Source organism: Panthera leo, chromosome A2, assembly GCF_018350215.1.
Source record: "Panthera leo isolate Ple1 chromosome A2, P.leo_Ple1_pat1.1, whole genome shotgun sequence".
Taxonomy (NCBI): Eukaryota; Metazoa; Chordata; class Mammalia; order Carnivora; family Felidae; genus Panthera; species Panthera leo.
In genome coordinates, this window is record NC_056680.1 from 5,428,638 (window position 1) to 5,447,277 (window position 18,640).

General features: G+C 57.5%; 1 protein-coding gene across 3 annotated transcripts in view; it reads left to right on the forward strand.

Annotated features, from left to right (window-relative positions):
• The first annotated feature begins 19 nt into the window (after positions 1 to 19).
• MYO1F (myosin IF) overlaps positions 20 to 18,640 on the forward strand; it is a 32,288-nt gene continuing 13,667 nt past the window's right edge. The window contains exons 1-15 of one of the 3 annotated variants that reach the window (XM_042928205.1): positions 20 to 161; positions 8,764 to 8,901; positions 9,320 to 9,409; positions 9,493 to 9,587; positions 10,027 to 10,114; positions 10,228 to 10,317; positions 13,051 to 13,182; positions 13,343 to 13,474; positions 13,677 to 13,809; positions 13,985 to 14,181; positions 14,866 to 14,946; positions 15,060 to 15,146; positions 15,961 to 16,047; positions 16,712 to 16,879; positions 17,571 to 17,656. In XM_042928205.1, the coding sequence (XP_042784139.1) occupies positions 159 to 161; positions 8,764 to 8,901; positions 9,320 to 9,409; positions 9,493 to 9,587; positions 10,027 to 10,114; positions 10,228 to 10,317; positions 13,051 to 13,182; positions 13,343 to 13,474; positions 13,677 to 13,809; positions 13,985 to 14,181; positions 14,866 to 14,946; positions 15,060 to 15,146; positions 15,961 to 16,047; positions 16,712 to 16,879; positions 17,571 to 17,656 (1,607 nt within the window). In that variant the 5' untranslated portion in view covers positions 20 to 158. Of the gene's footprint in view, positions 162 to 3,834; positions 4,792 to 6,039; positions 7,934 to 8,729; positions 8,902 to 9,319; positions 9,410 to 9,492; positions 9,588 to 10,026; positions 10,115 to 10,227; positions 10,318 to 13,050; positions 13,183 to 13,342; positions 13,475 to 13,676; positions 13,810 to 13,984; positions 14,182 to 14,865; positions 14,947 to 15,059; positions 15,147 to 15,960; positions 16,048 to 16,711; positions 16,880 to 17,570; positions 17,657 to 18,640 lie in introns of those variants that run through there. The other 2 variants (XM_042928204.1, XM_042928203.1) reach the window with 2 other exon arrangements.

Consider the following 18,640-nt stretch of genomic DNA (forward strand, 5'->3'; position numbering starts at 1 on the left):
AGGAAGTGGGAGGGGGGGCTGTTGTAAGAGGAACTAGGCTAGGAGTCCGGTACAGGAGCAGGAGCAGGGCCATGCCCGAGCCGCCCCCCAGAACGCCCTGAGCCTGGACCCCCGCCACGACCCATTCGGGCGCTCCCCAGGGGTGGCACACCTTCACCATGGTAAGTCCTTCAAGGCCGGGTCCTCGAGTGCAGGGGTGGGGAGCAACCACCCAGGTGGAGGTGCCCCAGGGCCACCATCAGAAGGTGGGGCCAGGGGGAGGGGCACAGAGGACCCTTTGGGGGGTCCCTCTCTGCAGCTCAGATGCCCCAGCATCCTTCACCAGGGTCCAAGTTCACATCGGGTGGTGCCAGGATGCCAGAATGGTGATAGGGGACCAAGGAGGGAGCAGTAACAAAGGACAGAGGATGACCCTGAGGGACCACACAGTATCTGCAGGGGACAAGGACATACCCCTTTGTCAGGGCTTAGAGAGCCAGTTTCCAGCTCATCTTGGTCCCTCATCTTCCTGTGTGGCCTTGGGCAAGCCACTTCCCCTCTCTGGGCCTCAGTTCCCACACATGTCATATTTGGAAGTCAGTGGTGATAGGGAAGGTGTTCCGGGAAACTCCGAACTTCAGAGGGTCTGCGGGCTCGGCCACTCTGAGTCCACAGCTGCGGCCAGAAGCTGTGTCCAGTGGGCAATGGGGGGCAGTGATGGTGTCGTGGCAGTGTGCCTGCATGTCTGGCTGTAGCGATCACAGAAACAGGAGGCGGGGAGGCCCGGCAGGGCCACACCACTCCCAGAAGCCTTCCAAGCAAGTATGGCAGGGGACACCCTGCCGCCAGCCGCGTCACCACCTGGTGAGGCTGAGGTCTGGCGATGACTGCGGTGACAGGGTTCAGGAGACCGTCACTATCGTGGGTCTAGACCCAGCAGCCTCCTAACACACACGTAAAGAGAGAGCCCAGGCTGCCTCTAAAATGGGCCCCCACCGCTCCACGCATCTGCAAACCACTTCGACTTTCATTTTTTGTCACTCTGTCAACGACAGCATGTGGCTGGGACAGTCACCGAGCCAGCCGCAGCAGGCACCTGACCAAGGTGGAGGCAGGGTGGTGGACCAGACGGCAGGGACTGCGTTCGTCTGGGAGAGAGCCTCTCCTCGTTTCAGAAAGCCCGTGACAAACCGGGGGTCACTGGCCGAGGACCCCTCTGGGTAGCTCACCCACCAAAGTGGCAGCTTAGAGCCCCGGGCTTGGGATGGGAATTCCTCGAAGAAGGAGCCAAGCCAGGAAGGCTCGGGCGCTCGGATGGGGAGACAGAGATCAAAAGAACACAGGAAATGATTTGCTACTTGAAAGAAATCCACCCCCTCGCAAGGAAGCTGTACAAAATGCTTAGTCAACGGTTTGCTCTCCTGGCGGGTTGCGGGAAGGGAGAAACTCAACCCAAGAGGACCACGGAGGGGAAAACAGAGGGCAGACCCCATCCACGAGGCCAAAACTTCCATCCAGGGGTGCCGACTGCTTCCTGGCGGGGGCGATGAGTGCCGGGAAGAGTGTCGAAGGAGTCAACGGAGCAGTGTTCTTCAAGTGCTTCCCCAAGCCACGCGCTGTGCCCTCGATGCAGTCCCCGTGGGCGATGCCCATTCATTGCTGTCGTTGGTGATGGCAGCCGGGGGAGGCGACTCTCGGTTGCTGTTGAATGATGGGTGGTGGGTGCCCGGGGAGGGGGAGGGGAGTGATGGTGGTCATCGCCCACGGTCGTCGCAAGTTGGCGGTAACTGTGAGTCCCGTGGGTGCGTGTCGGCAGGGGCGATGGTTGCCGCCTGTCAGCCGGTGTTGATCTGTGGTTGGTGGCTGGTCGTCTTCAGGGCTGATCCGTGGAATGACGGTAGTCGGTGGCCGCTCTTGCCCCGAGTGGGGCGGTGATGGCAGCACTTTTGGCTGTTGGTCGTCCGTTGCTGATTTTTGACGACCGCCCTGGCGATGGTGGTGTGGGAACGGCGGCCTTAGTGGAAGTTGGTCGTGTGTGGCCGTGGACGGCCAGTGCTGTGAGCGTGGCAGCGGCGGTGGCAGTGGCGGTGGCGACGGTAGGGAACTTGGCGGCGGGACCCGTTCCCTGTTCTGTGTGACGTTGACGGTGGGTGCCATGATTGAGGTTATCGGCACCTTTTGTTTGACTGTGAGGGCAAAGGGGGTGAAGGCAGGAGCAGGTTATTCTCGGGGATGGTGATTCGGTGAGGGTGACGGTGGTTGTTTCTAAAGCGCAGACATAAAGCTGTACGTTATGTGGCTGCCGAGTCCACAGGCAGCAGCCGCGGGGATGGACAGAAGTGGCCAGGAGCCCAAGAGAGAGTTCGGGTGGAAGACTGCAGAAGGACAAGAGTCCCCACCTGTCCCCAGAGGAGAAGGGCCTCCAGCTAGGCCAAATGGACACCGAGAGCCCTCCCCCAAGGGAAGGGGGACCTCAAGAGCCTTTGGAGGCGAGAATGCTGTTTGCACGGTGCAGGGATGCAGGGCGTGGCCCCAGAACCCCACCGAGTTTGGGGGAGGACAGGACCAAGGCTCCAGGGACACACCAGGGGCTGGGGCTGGGGCACTGTGCTGCATGGCAATGTCATACCTCCTCCCTGCTGGCGACCACAGCTCACAGGACCCCAACGAGGAAGGAAATGGCTGTTTCGTTGTTCTCTCCTGTCTGAGGCTCTTCTCATCACCGCCCAGGAGCAGGGAGGCCAGAGCAGTTAGGGCGAGTTGCAAAAGCTCCCTCATCCAGCCCTTCCTCCTGGCCTTGTGCCCTGAGCCCGGGGGACTGGCCAGCTCGAGCCTGCCCCTGCCGCTGCCAGTGGTGAGAAAGGCTAGTGGGTCTGCTTCACACCCTTGGCCTCGCTGAATCCGTGCAGCTAGCCGCCCCGTGAGGTCAGTGTTCCCATTGTCCAGATGAGACAACGGAGGCAGGGAGATTAGGTGAATTGCCACACGACCCAAAAGTGGCAGGGGATTTCAACCCCGTGACTCCTAAGGTCACGCTTTTAACAGCCCCCTTGACCTGCGATCTCTTGCTCCCCCCTACCTGACGAGGGGCTGCGAGGGTCTGGGGGTGCCTTCCCCCCACGTGCCCCAGGCTGCCCATCCCTCCAGCCTCATTTGGGCCTAGAATGTCCATCCCAAAGAAGCTGGAAGCCGTGCTCCCCAAGCCGTCCACCTTAGACTGGGGGGGAGTCTCTCTGAAGAACCTCCCACCTCCCCCCCAGCCCGGACTCTCTTTCACAAGAGCCCCATCGGGTTGAGTCATACTTAGCTTGTGGTCAACTATGACCGCAACCTCTTCATTGCACCCCCACCCCCAAAGAAGGGACTTAGAAACACACTTGGTCCACGGAGACTTGGGAGCCACAGAGAGACGGGCACCCGTGACACAGGGCAAGCGACAGTCTCATCCCAGTGGTATTTCACCCATTCATTCACTTACTCAGCAAGCATCTATGGGCCAGCTCCTGTATCCTGCGTCAATCACTGATCACTTCCTCTACATGCTCCTGGGGTCGCCAGCTGCCATTTTCGAGGCATCTAGTGTATTTCTTCTCTGCACTGGCTCATTTACTCCCCTCAGACAACCCACGGAGGAAGTTTGTTATGGAACCCATTCTACGGAGGGGAAAACTGAGGCTTGGAGCCGTGAAGTGGGCTCCCCAGGCCTCGCACCCACCTGGTCCCACGCCAAAAGTCTTGACCGTCCTTCCACATGCTGTACTCACCTGAGCAAAACCCTCTCTTCCTCCACTACAAACAACCCACAGATTTGTCACTGCAGGGGGCGGAGGGGGAGGCGGGTAGGAGTGGGTCTGGGGGTTTCCAGTGCCCAGGGCAGGACACAGAGGGGGAAAATGTCAGTGGCTGCAAGAGGCAGAGGACCACTCGGCTGGATGGGGGAAGACGGAAGGGACAGGAAGAGGAACCAAGTCCTTGGGGCCAGGAGAGCCAGACACAGCCAGCATCAGGGCCTCTGACCTCAGAGCAAGGAAATGGTCTCGGGTCTCGCTCGGCCCAGCTTGAGGGGCCCAGGAGCCCAGAGACCAGGTTAACCCACTGGGGAAACCCTGGTCGGGACCAACCTTGTCTCTGATCTGGAAACACCGACCCCAGCCACCTCTGACCCGGACTGGGCTAAGGGTAGCAGACAGCCTCTCCAGTCCTCTTCAAGGTCCTCCCTTCCTGCTGTGTGGCCCCTAGGAGGACAGCTAACCTTTCTGTGCTGTAGTTTCCCCTTCCACAAAGCGGGCCCGGTCATAGTACTGACCTCAGCATGTGCAGGACGGTTCAGTGAGATCGTTCACGGAAAAAGCCTAGCCCACAGTGCGGCACACGGTAAACCCCAGTGGGGTGTTCGCTATTGTTTCCATAGTTACCACCCAAAACCCCACTCCTCAGAGGTCTTCAGAGAGAGGATCCGCTTCCTGTACCCCCCGTACGTCCCCACCCACTCACTTCCCCACCCACTGCTGGCTCAGAGAAAGAGCAGGCCTCCCCCCAGCTCCGCCTGCGGCCCCTGAATGACACCAGTCCGTGAATAATACCCCTTTGCTCCCCGATTTCATCCTCTCTCCTCGCCAACGCACTCGGGTCTCCCCATCTTCAAAACGGGAAACATGCCCGCTGACCCCACGGCTCCCCACAGCCTCTTGCCCTCTTCCCCTTCTCAGCCAGACCGAGAGCCGTCCTCACTCCCCGTCTACACCTCCTGACCTCCCAATCTGACTGATGAATGAGGTCACCAGCACTCTCCAGGGGGCCCGTCTGTCTCCGGTGAGCTTGGGCACTCTTTGGTAGCATGACTCCCTGTTTCTGCCAACTGGCCCTTGTCATCTCGGGGCCTCACCCGCCCCGGCTGCCTCCAACCTCCCAGCTAACGCCCTGCTCAGCCCCTGTCGTAGGCACCCTCTCTGACCCCCACACAATGCAGCTGGCACAACTCTGTCCTCCCCACTGCCCTGCCCACAGCACCCCGGGGTTCCTAGTGCATCACGGCCAGCACCCCCTTCTTATAACAAACATCATGGCAGCCCCCCCCCCCCTTGAAGCCCTGAAAAGAAATTCACAGACAGTGAAACACACTGACTCCCATCCTTCCAAAAATAACTCACGTGAGGGACGCCCGGCTGGCTCAGGCAGTAGAGCATGTGACTCTTGATCTCAGCGTCATGAGTTCAAGCCCCACGTTGGGTGTGGAGCCTACTTAATCAAAAGTAAATCATAATAATCAATGCGATCTCCTAGAATGCGACGTCATTTGCACTCTCTATATGCACGTAGAGAGGAAAAGTGCTCAGGCCAGTGGCCCACAGCCGAGCACCCAGAGCCACCAGGGATTCACAGGGGGACCCAGGTCTATCTCAGTGCGCGGACGGCCCCACTCACAGGCTGATGTCAAGGGACGTATCGGCCACACTGACACCACAAGAGTTCGAGCCCCGCGTCGGGCTCTGTGCTGACGGCTCAGAGCCTGGAGCCTGCTTGGGATTCTGGGTCTCCCTCTCTCTCTGCCCCTCCCCTGCTCACTCTCTCTCTCTCTCTCTCTCTCTCTCAAAAATAAACATCAAGGTTTTTTTTTTCTTACTGCTGAACAAGTCTTAGTGAAATCTGAATGAAATTAAAATCCCCCTTGACACAGGGTAGTTGCATTGCTGGAAGATGCCGAGGCAAAAAAAAAAATACATCTATTTTCTGTCTATGCATAAGACAGAAGTTGGCTCTACATCCCAGTGGTTACTAACAGTTACATCGCGTGAATGAGCGTCTGGTGGGGAGCAGCGGGGGCTCTGATCAGGGCGATTATTTGTGTGCACATTGGTAGCTGCAGCCCGCTTACAATGCCAGCCAGTCTCCATCCCCGGGACAATCAAAAATGCTCCCCAATTCTTTTTTTATTTTTTAAGTTTCATTTATTTTTGAGAGACAGAGACAGTACGCGTGAGCACAGCAGGGGCAGAGAGAGAGGGAGACAGAAGATGTGAAGCAGGCTCTGAGCTGTCAGCACACAGCCCGATACGGGACTCGATCTCACAAACCGTGAGATCATGACCTGAGCCAAAGTCGGATGCTTAACCGACTGAGCCACCCAGGCCGCCCCATTTGCTCCCACAACTCTTAAAGTGTCCCCAAGAGCAGCAGGGCCCTACTGAGAACGCTCCAAGCTGCTGCTGATGAAGTCTGAGTTCCTTGGCTTGGCATTCAAGGCCTTTCAGCACCTGGCCCTGGTTGACCTCCCCTCCATTCATCCAAGCGCTGCCTCACTTTTCCACTCGGTTCTTTCAAAAGAGCCCCGAGGCCGAGTTCAGCCCAGCATTTGCCCGAGCCCCTGCCCTCGGGAACTTCCACACCCGAAGATGTGGCCAGTGTGCAGGATGTCCAGAGCGGGGACAGGGCTGTGGTGAGGGACACCCGGGGAGCTGCGGGGATCCTCAGCGTGGCCTGGGGTCAGGGAGGCCTTCTCACAGGACATGTCACCTGAGCCAAGTGTGAAGGCACCCACCAGGCAGGAAGGATGCTCTGAGCAGAGGCCTGGGCATCAGCACAGCTTGGAGGCACTGAGGTTAGGGACCGAAGGAGGTTTACGCGGGGGGGTGGGGGGGGGGCCAGGTCACCAGCACACAGTAGGCGCGCCAGAATCCTTTGTGGACCGGATGGATGGAAGAGTGACGGGAAGCCACAGACAGGTTTTCAGCTGCAGAGCAGAGCAGGGAGAGCAAACGTGCCATATGAAACTCCCACTCTGACCACTGACCTCAGGCTGGAAGCAGCGAGGGGGGTTCAAGCCCAAAGCACCACCCCCCCCACCCCCGCACTCCCTCCTCCGCTCTCAGCTCCTGCTTCTCTGCACCTTGGCCTGGCTACTTCGCCCCCGCCTGCTGCGGCTTTTCTCCCAGCTCCTGAGCAAAGCCCTTCTCAAACTCAAGCCCCACCCAAACAGCCCCTGGGGCCCAGGCACTCCTGCGGGTGGTTGCAAGCGCCTGGCCTTTGCTGTCAGGCGGAGCCCACGGTGGAATCCCATACCCCTGGAAACAATGTAGCTGTGTCCGTAGTCAAGCCTCAGGCACTTGCCAAGCCTCTGTCCCTAGAGCCCCCTGAGCTGCCGTGAGGGTGGCGGGCTTTGCCCCTGGCCTCCCAGCTTCGGGCCGTCCTAGGTGCTTGGGGAATGTCAGTTCTGCCCCCGGGGCCCGTCCTCACAACCGGGTGCGTCGGAGAGGGGCACCGGGCCCCTCGCGCCACCCCAGTTTTGGCACCCAGAGCAGTTCTTCCGTCACATCAGCCTTGAGAGTGAGCGTGCTGCTGCCATTTTACGGATGGGGCCACTGAGGCTCAGAGCGGTGTTGGATCACCCAGCCGGGATTAGAGCCCAGATCTACCCCCCACCAAGAACCGGGCTCGTTTACTGCCTGTGGCATCCATCGGTGAACCCCGCTCTGGCTGATGGCATGTCCAGGATCTGACCTCGCACTTCCCCTGCACGGGAACCCCCCAGTGTCCCCAGGAGAGACTGTGGCCCCTCACCCACCTCTGCCCTACAGCGGCCACACGACAGTGACCCTCCTGCTTGATCCCTTCCTGCGTCTCCCCTCTCCCTTCCCTGGAACCTGCCTGGCAAAACACGGGTCCTCTTTGAAGACTTGATTTTGATTCCCAGCATCCTTTGCTCTTGGGGTTCCCCCGCCTCCCCCTGCCAAATCTGGATTTCTTTCTCTGCCCTCGTTCCTTGTTCCTCCATCGGGTCATTCCTGCCAGAGCTGAGAAAGGGCTCAGTCCCAGGCCCTGCCCTCCAAGAGCTCCTGGTCTGGGCATGAGGGGCTTCCTGGAGGAAGGGGGCATCTTATCCAGGCATGAGAGCACCTGCCGGGGAAGCTCCAGGCCGCCATCAGTCACCGGTCTGCCAGACTCCTCCACGGCAGGGGTACGCTGACCCTCCAGTGCACCTGAGACAGCCAGTATGTTTAAGTGTCCAAGGCACCGGATGAGTTCAGTCAGGCTGAAAAGGGAAAACGTTCCAGGCAGGCTTCCTGGAGGAGGGGTCTTTTGGGGGAGCCTCTATCTGAGTCCTCTCCCTGGGGCTGAAAGAAAGTCTCACCTGATTGAAAAAAAAAAAAAAAAACTGAGGAAGGAAATGAGAAGGGAAAGCTGTGGGGGCGGAGGAGCAGGCTCGTGGCTGGGCACAGAGGGCAGAGGTCACGGATGTGACAGGCTAGCGTGCATGACCATGAGAGAGGAGGAGGAGAGTGGGAGGAAGGAGGCCACCTAGGGGTGGAAGGGGTGGGCAGCGGGTCAAATGCCCTGGAGAAGTCAGGGACTCAGCCTGGGCCTGGGCAGGGAGAGGGGGCTGGAGAAGCGAGGGGCAGGAACTCTGAAGAAGTGAGAAGGAGGGCGAGGCCCCCGCCCCCCTGCCCAGCAAGCCTCCCTCCACTCCCGACTTCCCCCCTGCAACAGCTGCCTGGCACCAGGGTCCCCTCCATGACAGTGGGACACCAGGTGGAGGGACCGAGAACAGAGCCCCCCTCCTTGGGGGCAGGAGCCTGCTCTCCACCTCGCCCGCCTCTCCTGGTGTCCCCGAAATGGGGAAGGACGCAGGCAGGTGGCCACAGTGCAGAGTCAGAAGCTGGTGACGGAGGCCAGCGGGGCGGACGGGGGGCACGGAGGCGTCACTCCACCCTCCCCACCCCCCTGCCCCCCCCCCCGCCGCGTCCCCTCTGCAGGGGCTCACCCCCGCCTGGCCACCCCCCACCCCAGGGCAGCAAGGAGCGCTTCCACTGGCAGAGCCACAACGTGAAGCAGAGCGGCGTGGACGACATGGTGCTGTTGCCACAGATCACCGAGGACGCCATCGTGGGCAACCTCCGCAAGCGCTTCATGGACGACTACATCTTTGTACCCTGGGCCCCGGGCGGGGGCGGGCAGACGACGGCGACAGGGGCGGGCGGAGGAGGGGTGGGAAGAGTGGCAGGGGGACGGCAGCACAGAGGGAACCGACCGACGCCAGGGCAAACGATGTGGGGGGGGGGGGTGCTGGGAGCGCGCCGGGTCGGGGGAGGGGACACAGGCCGCGACAGCGGGGCTCTGGCCCCCACCACCCCCTCTGCCCTGGGTAGCTCAGCCACAGCGCGTCTCCCCTTTCCGGACCCAGGCCTGTCTTCCCCGGGTCCCCGAGCACGTCTCCGTAGCCCCATCTCTTCCTCTGAGCAAGGGGCCTCTGGAGGCCGCAGGGGCTTAGGATTAAGGGACAGGGGCGCAGGGGGAACCAAGCCAGCCCGGCCACTGCACCGCCCTTAACCACACCACACCCCAGACCTACATCGGCTCTGTGCTCATCTCCGTCAACCCCTTCAAGCAGATGCCTTACTTCACCGACCGTGAGATCGACCTCTACCAGGGCGCGGTGAGGCTGGGGCCGGTGGGGGAGGCGCAGCCCCAGGACCCCTGGCCCCCAGCGCCACGCTCAGGCCTGACCTTCTCCCCCAGGCTCAGTACGAGAATCCCCCGCACATCTATGCCCTCACGGACAACATGTACCGGAACATGCTCATTGACTGTGAGAACCAGTGTGTCATCATCAGGTACGGGGGGGGGGGGGGGGGGGGGGGGGGGGTGCGGGGGACGGCGGTGCCCATAACCTTCCTGCCCAGGCCCCACAACAGCCTCGCCAGCCCCGAGGAGGTTTGCTCAGAGCTCCTGATCCAAACGGGACCTTGCCGTCCCCCCTTGCCCCTGGTCCCGCTTCACTTTGTCACCAGCTGACCCAGGATATACTTATTTATTCATTATGTTATTGTCTGTCGGCACATTCTAAATGTCAGCTCTGAGACGGCAGGGATGTTTCTCTGTTTTTTCACTATTGCTTCCCCGGAATCTGATATGGTGCCTGGCACACGGTAGGGAACGAATGAACGAATGAATGAATGAGCAGGCACCAGAAAGGGTACTTATTCCCCCCAACCCCCCTCCCTGCTGTCTGCTGATCATTCTCTCCCTCACCCACCCCCCCCCCCCCCCCAGTGGAGAGAGTGGAGCAGGGAAGACGGTGGCCGCCAAATACATCATGGGCTACATCTCCAAGGTCTCCGGCGGGGGCCAGAAGGTCCAGGTGAGGGGAGAATGGAAGGATGGGCAGGGTCTCCCCACGTGCACAGTAATGAACCCCCAGGACCGCCTACCTCGTCCTGACCTCTTCCCACCTCCACCCGCCTCTGCCCACAGCACGTGAAGGATATCATCCTGCAGTCAAACCCACTGCTAGAGGCCTTCGGCAATGCCAAGACTGTGCGCAACAACAATTCCAGCCGCTTTGTGAGTCCGCAGCCCTGCTTTGGAGCAAGGGCTCCCTCCACACACGCGCGCACACACACACGCACACGTGTATTCCCAGCAATAGAGGAACTACCTGCTCCTGGATGGGAGACTCACTTCCTGCTCCTGGATGGGAGACTCACTTCCTGCTTATGGTCCATCTGAAAAAGATTCCCCCGTCAGCTGAACTGTAGTGGCCTTGACTTCCTTGACTTGTCTGAGTAACATTCTTCCATATTTCCTTGGCTGCAATCATGCTACGTCCGTTCCTATTCACATTTCAGTTCCTGATTTATTCTCTCATCCGTTGTTTCTTTTAACAAATCGTTCTTGGGCTTCTTCCTTCCGTCAGGTGTTACGCTGAGCCTAACAGAAGACAGAATAGGTCAATGGATCTGGAGTTATGGTCTGATTCTATCACTATTTAGATTTGTGGGTTGGACCAAAAAAAAAAAAAAAAAAAAAAACAGTGTAACTTCCTGAAGCTCCTGTTTTCTCATCCATAAAATGGAGATGGTGTTAATATCCATCTCACAGATCTCAATAATTCCTGCATATGAAAATTATTTAATAAATTCCATATGCTGATACAATTTATTTTATTCCCCTAAATATTATTAATTATATTTTTTCTAACATTCTTTTTTAAGATTTTTTAATTTGGGGAGAGGGTGCCTGGGTGGCTCGGTTAAGCGTCTGACTCTAGATTTCGGCCCAGGTCATGATCTCACAGTTCGTGAGTTCGAGCCCTGCAACAGACTCTGTGCTGACAGCTCAGAGCTCACTTGGGTTGTCTCTCTCTGTCCACCCCCCTCATCTCTCTCTCAAAATAAATATTTTTTTAAAAATCGTATGGCTGGGGCACCTGGGTGGCTCAGTCAGTTGAGCATCCGACTTCAGCTCAGGTCATGATCTCGCAGTTCACGAGTTCAAGCCCTGAGTCAGGTTCTGTGCTAACAGCTCAGAGCCTGGAGCCTGCTCTGGATTCTGTGTCTCCCCCTCTCCCTGCCCTTCCCCTGCTTGTGCTCTCTCTCTCTCTCTCAAAAGTAAATAAACATGAAAACATTTTTTTTAAAATCAAAATAAAATAAAATATAAATCTTATGGCTTAGGATTTTTTTAATGAAGATTTTTTTTTTAATTTTAAGTAATCTCTACGTCCAACATGGGGCTCGATCTCACAACCCCAAGATCAAGAGTTGCACACTCTACCAAATGAGCCAGCCAAGCGCCCCTATTTTCTAACATTTTTATCATGTAATTATATTTGAAGTATTTTCCTCAGCGTTTAGTATTAAAAATCTCAAATACACAAAAAAATGGGGAGAATTGCATAGCGAACACCTGCTGCCCCCCTCCTAGGTTCTGTTGTTAACATTTTGCTATACTTGCTTTATCATGTGTCCATCCATTCATTTTTTTTTTTTTTTTTTTTTTAAGTAAGCTCCACACTCCATGCGGGGCTTGAACTCATGACCTGAGATTGAGAGTCGCATGCTCCACCGACTGAGCCATACAGGCGCCCCGATTTCTTTCATTTTTTTTCTTTGACTTCTTTCAAAGTAAAATTTGCATAGAGCAAAACACATTAAAGCAGATCATGCACAGAGTTTGGAAAAATGCGTGCATCTGTACAACCACAGCCCTATCAACATACAGAACATCACCATCACTCCAGAAAGTTCCCTCCCTTTTTCGGTCAGTCTCTGTTCTCACCTCACCCCAGAAGCAACCACTCCTCTGGGTCTTTTTTTTTTTTTTTTTTTTTAACAAGAGATTAGTTTCAACTGTTCTAGAACTTTATATAACTGGAAATCGCACCGTATGTGTTTTCAAATTACTGATACACACAAAAACATGGCTGAACCTCAAGAACACAATCATGTTTTATTTTGCATATAATATTATGTAACATATATGCTATAGATACATAAGAACACAATTATGTTTTATATTGCATATTATATTATGTATATGTTATATATGTTATATATTATGTGTTATAGATACCTAATACATATATTACATATATAAGAATGCAATCATGTTTTATATTGCATATTATGTAATATATGTTATGTGTTATATATGTCATATATTACATATGCTATATATTATACATATGTGTAGATATATTACATCATATGTTACATATATTACAATATTACTTACTATACAACAGAACAGAATGGGTATATGTCACGTATTACAGGTGTCTGGGTAGCGCTATGATGTAATGTGTATCATCATTGCATGGAAAGCGACAGAAAGGAGAAGTAAGGGGGCTTCTCTGCCCTCCAACCTTTGCCCAGAGTAGAACCCAGAGGTTGGCAGAGGCCAAAGAAGGGGCCGTGGAGCCCTTGCTCTGGGCTCAGGGACAACACGGGAGAGACACCCAGGATCACTGAAACTAGCAACATCCCCCAGGAACATGGAGGGCTCTGTGTTGCGATAGAAGACCTGGGAAACTGGTCAATAAAGTGAGGTACTTCTATGTGCCCGGCACAGGGCTGGATGCCCAGATGTGGACTTGAGTCAGCCGAGAAGGAGCAGCTTAAACAAAGGCGGGAGGGAAGGAGCTGATGCCAAGTCAGTAAGGGGGAGTGGAGAGCAGAGTTGAGGTCACATGGGCAAGAGGGTTCAAGAGGCCAGGCTCCTAAGGCCCATCCTCGACTCCTCCCCCACCGGCACCGCCGGGACCCTGGGGGTCTAACGTGTCTCTCTCGGGTTCAGGGCAAGTACTTTGAGATCCAGTTCAGCCGCGGCGGGGAGCCAGATGGGGGCAAGATCTCCAACTTCCTGCTAGAGAAATCCCGTGTGGTCATGCAGAACGAAAACGAGAGGAACTTCCACATCTACTACCAGGTGCTGGGAAAGGGGCCGTGAGATTGGGGCATGGGGAGAGCCCAAGGGGAGACGGGGGTAGGGGAATGTCGGTGCCCAGGAGCCCGTGACAGTGAGGACTGGGGGGTCACGGGGGCTGTGCAGTCCCACGTCAGATGCATGCGCATTGCTCACCCCCCAGCTGCTGGAAGGAGCCTCCCAGGAGCAGCGGCAGAACCTGGGGCTCATGACCCCCGAGTACTATTACTACCTCCAGTCGGACACCTACAAGGTGGATGGCACCGATGACCGGAGTGACTTCAGTGAGACTCTGGTGAGCAGTGACCACCACACCAGGAAACCGAGGCCCAGAGAGGGGCAGGGACTTGCCTCACGTCACACAGCAAGCGGGTGAAACAGGCAGGACAGGGATCCCGGTGTCCTGACTCCATGCTGTGGCCCCAGAAGTCTAACCCAGGAGGGCAGGGCGGAGGTGGGGATCCGTGGCACAGGCCCTGTCCCTGTTGTGCCCGCAGAATGCCATGCAGGTCATTGGGATCCCACCCAACGTCCAGCAGCTGGTCCTACAGCTTGTGGCCGGGATCTTGCACTTGGGAAACATCAGCTTCTGTGAAGACGGGAATTACGCCCGGGTGGAGAGTGTGGACCGTGAGTGTGGGTTCCGGGGACGGTGGGGCGGAGGCGTGAACTGCTTCCTCCTAGTTCGACCCCAGGAGGGTCAGAGCCCACGAGGACAGGATCTGAGTCACTGGGCAAAATGGGGAGTGCCAGAAGCATCGCAGGAGGCCCAAGAGCTTAACTGGCTGCCCCCTCCGCCCGGCAGTGCTGGCCTTTCCCGCCTACCTGCTGGGCATCGACAGCGGGCGGCTGCAGGAGAAGCTGACCAGCCGCAAGATGGACAGCCGCTGGGGCGGGCGCAGCGAGTCCATCGATGTGACCCTCAACGTGGAGCAGGCGGCCTACACCCGCGACGCCCTGGCCAAGGGGCTCTACGCCCGGCTCTTCGACTTTCTCGTGGAGGTAAGAGGCGCCGGGGCCAGGCAGGGGGAGAGGCGCTGCCCCAGAGCAACCTGGGCTTGGACCAACCAAGTGGGGAAGGCAGGTTTGACTGTCACCAGCCATCAGAGTCATCAAGCAGGGGCAGGAGCCAATCAGATGGATGACGTGGGCGGAGGCTCCTTCTGGCCGAGCCCAGGAGGGAGGGGGCTGCTGGAACCATCCAGGCCTGCACTGTGGGGGTGGAGACGGGTGGGGGCATCTGAGAGGCACGAGGGGGCTAGCAGAAGGACAAGTGGTGGACTGGATGGGAGCGACAGGAACAGGACGTGTCAAGGCCAGGAACGGTGACAATACCGTAGTAGCCAACATTATATGACACGTAGTCTATGCCAGGTACGGTTCTCAGTGTTCCTACACACCAATTTAATTCCTGTACAAAGCCCTGCAGGGTAGTTGCCATTATTAACCCATTTTAACGATGAGAAAATAGAGGTGCAGAATGGTCAAGGGCCAAAGCCAGTTCGCAAGGTAGGAACCCGGATGTTCTGACACCTGGGTTTCTCATGGGGGGGGGGGGGGTGCCGCACACAGAGCTGGAGAAGGCAGGAGAGGAACAGGCATGAGGGGACATAGCCTGTGAACGTGGCTAGGAGCGCAAGAGAGTGGCACGCTGGCACTCACCTGCTGTCCCCACCCACATTACAGGCCATCAACCGTGCTATGCAGAAGCCCCAGGAGGAATACAGTATTGGTGTGCTTGACATCTACGGCTTCGAGATCTTCCAGGTTCGGCCTCTGCTCCCCACCCCCCTACCCCCCGACGCCTTGGCTGGCCCAGTGGTCCCAGGAGCCTCCAGCATCAGGCCCCTGAAGGCAGCACCCTTTGCCTCCCTTGGCAGAAAAATGGCTTCGAGCAGTTCTGCATCAACTTTGTCAACGAGAAGCTGCAGCAAATCTTTATCGAACTCACCCTGAAAGCCGAGCAGGTGGCCAGGGGCCAGGGGACACTGGGGGTGGGGGCGGGAACAGCCAGGTGGCCAGGGGCCAGGGGACACTGGGGGTGGGGGCAGGACCATGAAGGTTGCCGAGGAACCAGGGGACCCTCCCCCCTCCAGCCCCCATTCCCACCTCTCTCTCTGCTGAGCTGTCCAGGCCCCCCCATGAAATCTCCTTTGGAAGAGGTTTTCTGCCTCTTTAACGTTCACAAGGGCTGGGGAACAGCCTCCTCGTCCGTTCCTCCAACGATTACTTACTGAGACCCTGCTGTGTGCCAGACAGCAGTGTGGGGAAGACTGCCGTGCAGGAGATGAACAAAAATTCCTGCTGTTTTCATCCTGCCCATCCTGCAGAAGCAGAGCCTGAGACAAGGATTCAGGGCAAATATCAGGCGAGGAGAGAGGAAGTGAAAGACTCACTTAAAAAAAAAAAGGGGCGGGCAGAATAGGATATGATGATGAGTGGATTATGCTGCAGGCAATTGGGGCCAATTTCTGCTGAGCCCTGGGGGACACTGTAGCGCAGACCTCAGAGGTGGTCCACCCCAGGAGCCACGGAGCCAGGATATTTATGAACCGGCTCCTGTCTGTCTGTGGCTAAGGGCTGCCAGGGGGAGAAGTTCCAGCCTGCCTCACACAGGGCCACAGACTTTGTAACTGGAGACGGCCCTACGTGGTGAGGTGGGGAGATATGGGAACACCCACCACACCTCCTTCACCCACCTTGTGAAGCATGCGTTCTAGAAACATACACACCCTCTGCCCAGACACCCATCCCCACCCCCGCCCCCTGTGCCTTCCCCAGGAGGAGTACGTACAGGAGGGCATCCGCTGGACCCCCATCCAGTATTTCAACAACAAAATCGTCTGCGACCTCATTGAAAACAAGCTGGTGAGGACTGGGTCAGCTTTGCGGGTCCGGGTCTTGCCGGGCCTGGAGCCGGGCCTGGGAGAGGGGAGGGGGGATTCGGGCCCCCTGCTTCCTGCTGGGGGACAGATGGAGCACAGTGAAATACCCATCAGCCACCTCATCCACTCACTCTGCCCATCTGCTTGCATTTCACTTGTTCACTCAAAGAACCTTCCGCCCCAGGGGCCCTGGGGGGCTCAGTCGGTTAAGCATCTGACTCTTGATTTCAACTCAGGTCATGATGTCACAGTTCATGAGTTTGAGCCCCATGTGCTCTGTGCTGACGGTGTGGAGCCTGCTTGGGATTCTCTCCCCTTCTCTCTCTCAAAATAAATAAACTTTAAAAACAAAACAAAACACCTTCCCCATGGCAACCTGCTCAGAGACAGAGGAAGGGGTCAGGCTGACAGGTCCCCCACCAGGTCATCCCAGTCTGGGGGAAGGGGCGAGGATCCTCGGTGGGGTTCCTCACCTCGCCCTGCCCCACCCCCCCCCCCCAGCTAGCTTCCACAGCCACTCCCCACCCCCCACTTTTGCTCTTGTATGTGGAAGCCCCGCCTCCTCCACTCCCTCCGCGATCAGGGGAGCCGGATGGGGGCAGGGCCCCGCCAGGCTGAGCCACCCGCCCCGCCTCCCCGACCCGCAGAGCCCCCCGGGCATCATGAGCGTCCTGGACGACGTGTGCGCCACCATGCACGCCACGGGCGGCGGCGCCGACCAGACCCTGCTGCAGAAGCTGCAGGCGGCAGTGGGCACCCACGAGCACTTCAACAGCTGGAGCTCGGGCTTCGTCATCCACCACTACGCGGGCAAGGTGCGCGGTGCCCCGCCCCGGGCCGGCCGCAGCGTCCCAGCCCCCTGGTGAAAGGAGCCTGCAGGGAACCCCGGTCAGAGCTGCAGCACTCCAGCGACCCCCTTCTCCACCCCTCCCACGCACCCCCAGGAACTGGCCTGGGTCCCCCACCGTGTTCCTTCAGCCAGACCTGCAGAAACCCACTGGCCCCCGACCAAGGTCACAGCTCTCCTTACTCCCAGCGCAGCTCCCACTAACAGGGCGGAAACTCCCTCCCACTGACCCCACCTTGTGCACCAGACCCTCCCCCGCAATCTGAGCTGCAAACCCCACTAACCCCTGACCCAGGACACGGCCTTCCAGCTCAAACTCTAAGGCCAGGCGGCAAGCCGCTACCCTCCAGAATGGGCTGGAGCCCCCTCCGGACCCCTACCCAAGACTCTAGAAATCCGCTGGCCTCTGACCCTGGCCACGGTCTTCCACCCCGCAATTGACAGGACTACAGACTCTCCCACTGACCTTCGGTGGTCAGCAGACATCCCCAGGGACCCCCTGCCCAGGCTGGAGCCCCCTGCCCCTTATTGTGAACTATAGGTACCCCCCGATCCTGTCAGCCCAGAGCAGGCCCCCACAGGACCCCTGACCGCCTGGGCTGTAAGCAGCACCCCTCAGGTCTCAGCCCCGCATTCCCCCCAACCCTGTCTCCCTCCAGGTCTCCTACGATGTTAACGGCTTCTGCGAGAGGAACCGGGACGTCCTGTTCTCTGACCTCATAGAGCTGATGCAGACCAGTGAGCAGTGAGTGACCTCCGGGGACACATCCTCCTAGGGATTGTGGGGAGGCTGGGGACCACTCTGTCTTCCCCAGAGCTCCCATCACGCCGCAGACTTTGTGAGTGTGGCTGTCCACAGGGACGGTGTTTCTAGTGACTGGTTAGCCCCCCGAGGCCCACAGGAAGAAGTGAGGAAAGCCCTCAGAGCTCCTTATGGCCCATCCAGTGCTCCCCTGCGCCAACCCAATCCACGTGGGGTGTGGACGGTTTCCCCGGTTACACCGTGAGAACACAGCACGCCCTGCATTTTTCCGTGTTAACACATAAGGACCCACGGCTCCCATCTCCCTGACCAAAGCTGCATGCCGGCGTCCATTTTTTGCCTTTTTAACCTCAGAAATTTGTCCAGGCTCTGCTGTGTGCCAGGCACGATTTGAACCTGTGGGGACGGAGGACCGGACAGGTCGGAGAACACGGCTGCTCTCACTGAGTGGAGAGCCACGCGAGGAGACAGGTGTTGAACTAGGAAAAAAAAAAGGCAAATAGAATATAGTGTCGCATGAGAGTCGTAGGACAGTGGTCCGTAAAAGGCTGAAATTGTGGCTCCTGAACACCCTCGGAGCTGCCGACAAATGTGGCACCTCAGACCCCACCCCACACCCGCTAGATCAGAATCTGCGTTTCAACGTGACGCCCCTGATGCCTCCTCGAGAGCCACGTGCACATTTGACCTTGAGATCCAATGATCTCGACCGGCACTGTCCCTTGTACCCCACATCCACGTAGAATCCGAGCTGCACGCATCATGACTTTCAAACAGCTGTGTCCAGGTACAACTTGCATGCCATTAAATGCGCTCGCCTCGAGAAGGGATTTTTAGCCAGCGCGTAGGATTGTACAACCATGACCCCTACCCGTCTGGGAACATCTGCATCACACCAGAAAGATCCCTCGTGCCAAACTGCACCCAAACCTTATTCCCAGTATGTGTGCAATTTTAAATTCCCTA